Here is a 7,438-nt window from a genome sequence, read left to right on the forward strand (position 1 = left end):
AAACAATTTATAGTCTTTTCTACGCCCGTGTTTTGTTCTCACAGACACCCGGTAGCAAGTAACAAAACAACATTAAACTCCGGCAAGAAGATAAAGTCCTTTTTGCAAAATCATAGACATGTATTTACAAATCAGGTATAATGGGAAGGGAACACAGAATGATCTTAGAGAGAGCTTTACCGAGCTGACTGCTGTAACCAAATGGGATCAGGGTTTAAAGGCTGAACAAATGACTGACAGCCACAGCGGAGAAAAGAGTTTGTGTGAACTTTAATGTAAGGACTTAAATATTCATATGTAGCTCACATTAAGCTATCGTATCAGAAGTAACACAGAATAATTCACACAATCGAGAAAAAAAAATAAAAAATCTCGGATTTGGATCAGCCCTCTCTGACCGATACTTGATCCAAGAAAAATGGCACTATCGGAGCCGATACCCGATATGAATATCGGATCGGCGCATCCCTAATCGGCATCGGCCGATAAGTTTTCCTGTTTGGCCGATGCGTACGAGGTGGGACTTTTATTTTGACGGCGCTGAGAGCGGCAGGGCCTGAGCACTAATCAGATTGAACGGTTAAACAAAGGAATTAAAATGTATACAAAAAGTCTTATAGCGACTGCTTTTATGTTATTAGTAATAGAAAGGCAAACATAATACTTTCTTGTTTGCCGTCAGCATTCAGCAAATACGCATTTATATCATTTAAACAAATCTTTGAATGACTAATGAACATTTAATTTCACAAACCTTGCAAACTTAGTCGGATCCAGTTGTGAGATCGTGTGAAGTGTGCGTGTGACCTGCATGATCGCGTGTTCTCTGCGTGACGGTCGGTCCGTGTGAATTGAATGCGGACAGGAGGAGAGTTCAGCTTCCCTAGAGACTCGCGATCGACAAACTTTAAACTCGTGATTTCAAATTATGCTGCACTTTATGCATTTGCCCGCTGTCATATTCATGTAATTTTCACTGTGTGCTGCATGCAAAATGAGTGTTACCTTGGCTTTATTTGGAAAAAAATATGATTCCCAATGCACACAAACTTCCCAGATTACTGAGTGCCCTGTTGGCTACAGTGTTTACTTCCTTTTTAATTATATTTTTATTAAATATGTATTTATTTGTGAAAAATACTTTGTCATCTAAAGAAGAAGTATGTCTATTTTACACATTTATTTTTTAATCCATTTTCAAATGATTTCAAATTTCTGAAATATTAATTAAAATAAATACAATTATGTTGACCATCTGCTTTCCAAGAGATCGTCTGTCAAAAAACCAATATCGGTCGACCACTAATTATAAACGTCCTTATCATCACTTGTGAACAATTTAAAGCATCCTTGATCTTTGGATCTTTATATTCATCAAAAAATCCTGGAAAAAAATCTACTCAACTGTTTTAAATATTGCTAATAATAATAATAGTAGTATAATAATCAGAAATATTTCTTGAGCAGCAAATGATATTAGAATGATTTCTGAAGATCATGTGACACTGAAGACTGCAGTAATGGTGCTGAAATTTAACAGGAGTTAAAGCAAAAATAATCCTGAGCCTGAACTTTTTTATGGGGGTTGCGGGGGCGGACACATACACGGGGTTATTTGGCAAACAAACAAAAAAAGAACATTATTTGAAAATGATTTTCCTTGAAACTAACTAGTAAGGTATCTGCCCTTGCCTTCAGCCCTGGCCAGGCTCAGACTACAGACTACGGAGGGATGTTTGAAACCGCAATACCAAGACAGGTATACTATAACGCAAACACATGTAACACTGAGGATGCTATTGATATCAAGTTCTGCTGGTCAGCTTTGTCCTTGACAGGGTACAAGATGACCTACAATCTAAAACATGACATTTCAGAAATTGTTTTGTTCAAAATCACTTTTATGCTCAAAAGAAATAATTGTAAATTATAAAGCGGATAGTTCCGGTGCTTGATTCTGATTGGCTGAGCCGCGTTCGAAGCTGCTGTAAATTACTCTACAACGTAACACACCTTTGTGTGTTGCTCGGCAGCCACTTTGTAGCAACCACAACTGTTTCTGAGGAGATACATTGTTTGGTGGAAGAATACTGTTTTTATTAATATCATTACACCTTATTTGCTCTGCTTTATTTTGTGAAGCCGTACTACGTATATGGAATAACTGTATAAATGCAGTAAGCCCCGTGAAGCCGTGGTTTACAGTGAATTTATAACAGCTAAGGGGGTTTAGGCTCTGCTTCGAGTCGTAACAATGCTTCTTAGCTGTTATATATATTCACTGTAAACCACGGCTTCACAGGGATTATTGTAGGGCTGCCACTAACGACTATTTTTATTTCGATTAATCTATCGACTACTTCATCGATTTATCTAAACGATTAATTTCCCACACAAAAAAAAATCAACAATTTTAAAGAACATTTTTATTAAGCTTGCAACTTTGCCATTCAGTGGTGTACCATACAAACGTATAAATGTAAACAAGCCACTGACGAAATGTAAAGCTAAAAAAAGAGTAAAAATGTAAACAAACCTAATAAAAATGAAATAAAAACAAAATTACAAAAAAGTCTGAGAAAGTCAGCATGTTCTTTGTGCAACTACAAAGGGGAACAAATCTGTTTCAATTAACCCAACAGCTGGGTTTTCACATTAAATGCAATGTTTAGAGTCCACTGGAATCAAGTATTAAAAGTTATTATTATTAAATATGTTAAGTATTAAAAGTACTCTTAGAAATGTGTAAACAGATTTAAACAGACGTCTCCAGCTTGATGAAAAATGAACAGAGGACTTCAGTCGTGAAGCTCCAAATGAAATCCAAATTTCTATGAAATCCTTTTTTTAAAGCAAAAGTAAAGTGCATAGAGTGCAAGAAGCAAGTGTCCATCTCATAGTCCAAATCACTGAAATCAGAGTTCAGTATTATAGTGTAAGAATGACAACATGTCCACGTGTTCTGGTCTACTAATACAACATAATTAATTATTTTTTGTGGTAATAAAAATAGATGTAGGTTAAGTGAACAATAGCCTTTAAAATGACTTAAAATACATATATAATAGCAATGAGGCAATAATGAGTTCAAATAAAGTATCAAGAGCAAGAAATCATATGGTTTTATTGAACAAAACTGTTAAAATACTGTATTATAATGTAATAGAGCCACTGATCTATATATAATTATAATAATATAATCTCTAAGGATCAGTGAATCGAGCTAATGTACATTACATATTACAACAAAGGCCTCCAGAGGGCGCCAAAGGCCTGATTATTATTTTTACACATTGATGTGCGATCTAATACTTGCTTAATATTAACCAAGCACCATTTAATTCAAATGGTCACTTAATCTTTAATATTTGGCCATTTCTTTAGGACAGAAATGGTATAGCCACTGTAATTAAAATAATATGTGGCCATCAAAACGTGTAAACTCAGAGTGAGGGTTTGAGCTTTTATTTTGAAACCTCGATATATTCTCCTGTGTTTGTGTAGAATTATAAATGATTTACCTTACAAATCTGATGAAATGGCGCACGTTGCGTTCCCAGATGAACGTTATAATAAACCCAAACTCACAACAACATGCAGAGATGGAGTTTGAGTCGCTCCACACATGTAAATGATAACAGTTCCTGTGGAACTACTGTGAATGGAGCCGCTGTGTGACGCACGTACTTAACCTACACGCATGTAAATAATTAAAGCACATATACTGTATTAGAACTGCATTGCATATAATTATTTAATTAAATCGTAGCATTTGTGAATTCACAATTATGCTTAATTATTATTTTTAAATGGGTTTAATATATCATGCAACCTTGGGAAACAGTCTAATAATGTGTTTTATGGATTCTCGTCTGTGAAATGCGCCACTTCCGGTATTTTGCCGGTTAGTCGACGCAAGCAAAGTGAAGTCGAGGATTTTTAAAAATCGAATAGAATCGACGAACCGTGACAGCCCTAGCTTATTGCTTTATTAAATACTTGGAAATGAAAATAAAACAGGAAATATACAAAGACAGTTTACTACAGAAAACTACAGTTCAGTTCAATTAACAACAACAAAAAATGCTCCAAGAAATGGAAACTTAAACAGGGTTCGGACGGATACTGCAAAATGAAATTCCAGGACTTTCAAGGACTTTAAGCACAATTTTTTTGGTTTTCAAGGACTAAAATATGTATTGTTAAAAGCGCTATATAAATAAAGGTGACTTGACTTAAAATCAGATCTCACTTATCAAAAAATAGTTATTATCTTTCAAATTCTAATAAATAAACTAATAAAACAAAATAGTACAAATAAAGTGCAGCACATGCAAAGAATGTAATGGCTGTGGCAACATTTGAAAGGATACTATGGCAAAGTTATCGCTTTCCTTACTCAAACTGATTTGTTTGAAACTGATTGACCTGAAGAATGAAAGCTAGGCTCTCTCATACACTTGGATTATTATGAGCTTTATTATGAGCTCATAGACACTAGGGGTGTGACAATACACTTAGCTCACGAGATGAGACGACATACAGATACTAGGTTCACTAGAACTAATTAATGCAGTTGTATTTTGAAATGTTTTACCAAATCTAGGGCTGTAACTAATGATTATTTTGCTAATCAAGTAATCTGATGTTTTTTAGTAATACAAATAGAACTAAGTGAAAAACAGGCTTTAATATGACTATATTTATATATAAAGTAACGATGAGGCAATAATAATTGGCTCAAATAAAGTATCAAGTATCAAAACCAAGTACATGGTTTTATTGAACAACTGTTAAACACAATGTAATCTGCATATATTATAACAAACACCTGCAGAGGGCGCCAACAGCCTCGTGATGTTTCATGCGATTCAACGACGTTTAAATCCATTTAATTGTAATATTTGGCCACATGCAACCTGAGAAACTTTTACTTTGAAATCGCATATTTGGAAATATGTTGATGTATTCGGTGTTGGCATAGGTTTATAAACGACTTAAGTTACACATTAAGTGAGATAACGCACAGTTTCTGCAGATGAACGTAAAGCAACCCAAACTCACCGCAGACGCAGAGGAAGCGTTCAGCCTCTTATACTCACACATGCAGTCTTCACTGGTGAACTACCCTGAAGAGACCATGCCTCTTGACCTCGTCACAGGACCTTTCCAAAACTACAGGCAAATTCATTCTGCCGATCATATCGTATTCTTATGGAGATGACGTGATTACTCTGAGCTGTTTACAAAGCTCCGCTGCTTTTCTATATAAATATGGCTCTAGATGGAAATCTTTGACCATTGCACCTCGCAGCTTTGCGCGTCTTGTGTTTATAGGACCAAAACCGTCTGACTGGCTAGTAATGTTAGTTTGGTTGAGCGTGAAAGCGGTGTTCCTCTCATACTCAGGTAGGCCACCTCATGAACTCGAACGTGATATCAACAAGTGTTTTTAAATATATTCAAATAGAAAGCAGTTATTTTAAATAGTAAAATATTTCGAAATGTCACAGTTTTTGCTGTACTTTGGATCAAATAAATGCAGGTTTAGTGAACAGAAGAGACTTCTTTAAGAAACATAACAAATGTTAAAAACTTGTCTGGTAGTGTAACTTTGTAAAAGAACTCTCCTTTTATCAAACACATACCGATCATATTTTTTTAAATAAATGACTGCCTGTTTAATGAGATGGGTGCGCTTGACATGATTTGGGTAACTATTAGAGAGTCTGAGGCTGGCAGCAAATCTCAGCCCATTTTAAAGCCATAGGAGAGCACAGACACGAGAGTTTCAACTGATTTTAGTGCGCGTGATTTCTGAGAAAATGCAGAACATGGGTGATTATTTTTCTCAGTGCTCTGCTTGCATGCATGTCTGTGGTTGCCAAGCTTCATTTAAAGAAGCACACAACATCTCGCTCTCATTGATCAAGAGTGCTAAATATCAAACAGGTTTCATATTTACAATGCCACCCGGTCTCCTTCGACCTTCTGGCACCTTACACAACACACGGCCCGCGGTTCTTTACCAGCGGGAGCCACAACGGCACGCATTAACCTCCTAAAGACCTCTGGCTGCTCCCGGACACAACCCTCCTCTCCGTTCACTCTTATTAGCTTACCTATCTGCCACCTTACCTTTATTATTTCTCCTCTTTTTCTCCATAATGGAGCGAGCATCATGTGGTCCGCAAGCGCCGTGCCTGTCTCAGCATCTCTCACGGTTTACTCTGATTGATGCACGAGAGCAAACAGTGCAATTCTACATTTATTTACCTGTTGGCCACCTTACCTTATATGTTGTTCCTCTCTTTAATCTGTAATGGAGTGCATCTCTCACGGTTTACAGAGGAGCATTTATGCAAACAATATAACACTACCATTGTTTGTGTGCACTAAAGGTGGCAGGTGTTTATATGTGTTGCCTGTGAGCAACAGATGTTCAGCTGAATGTTATTTAAGAGTGTGATATAATTAAAGGTACGGTCATATCTGTTGAGCGGGGAACACTATGAGCAAGCAGCACGATTTAAGAATCTGCTCAAGTGCTAATGCAAGTAACAGATGAATGAATAAATGCACATCTGTAACACACACACACACACACACACACACACACACACACACACACACACACACAATAAAGCAGTCTGAGACGAGGTGCATGATGGGAACTACACCATTAGCACTGTAAGCTGCGCAGTTAGACACTAGTGCAGAACAGAAAGAGCTTTAGACCTCGCTTCAGATGCTGAGATCAGGTTAAACTGGGCAGAGGACACTTCAGCACAGAAACACCAGAGCTGAGCTCCTCGGAGTTACTGCTCGGTGTTTCTGTCAGAGTGAGTGTAAGTTACAGACATTAGGCCCGTGGTGCTCTTCTTACCGCTTTCTGCGAGGGAGAGGCGCTCTGGACGGAGGAGATATAGCGCTCCACGTCCGCTTTAGTCCGCCTCATGGCTGCTCTGGACTCCTCTAGACTCCTCTAGACTCTGAACTCCTCTGAACTCCTTCACAAGCTGATCATTGAAGCGCGGACCAGCGGCTAAAAACACTCTCTGCTCACGATGCACGACCGAGCAATGACGCAACTTCCGCTCTGTCTTCTTCTGCTGCTGCTAATGGTGTTTGTCACGTGTGCGTCTCCGCCGCCTGCTGGCCTGGAGCGACACGCGGCGTCTTCTTCTTCTCCTCCTCCGTTCATCTACTGTGTATCTCACTCTGTACTGCTGTTTTCCCCTCTTAAATAAATAAAGGAATAATGTAGTGATCAGAGCTCCAGCTTCCTCAGAAGCATCGTGATCCTCCTCCTCCTCAGACACTATAGTGCTAAATCCTGTGGTCTAGTCCTGTAAGCTCTACACGTGTTAAAACCACCTTCTATATCTGATTATCTCTCAACCCCTTAAAGGTCCACGACGCTCACTGGCCTACAGAA

At 38.0% G+C, this 7,438-nt stretch overlaps 1 protein-coding gene across 1 annotated transcript in view; it reads right to left on the reverse strand.

Annotated features, from left to right (window-relative positions):
- Positions 1-7,075, reverse strand: part of ranbp2 (RAN binding protein 2) — a 65,032-nt gene extending 57,957 nt beyond the window's left edge. The window contains exon 1 of the mRNA XM_016242128.1: positions 6,887-7,075. Within this exon, the coding sequence (XP_016097614.1) occupies positions 6,887-6,958 (72 nt within the window). The 5' untranslated portion in view covers positions 6,959-7,075. The remainder of the gene's footprint in view (positions 1-6,886) is intronic.
- Positions 7,076-7,438: the final 363 nt, after the last annotated feature.

The sequence above is a fragment of the Sinocyclocheilus grahami genome, unplaced genomic scaffold (assembly GCF_001515645.1).
Source record: "Sinocyclocheilus grahami isolate Dianchi unplaced genomic scaffold, SAMN03320097.WGS_v1.1 scaffold646.1, whole genome shotgun sequence".
NCBI lineage: Eukaryota > Metazoa > Chordata > Actinopteri > Cypriniformes > Cyprinidae > Sinocyclocheilus > Sinocyclocheilus grahami.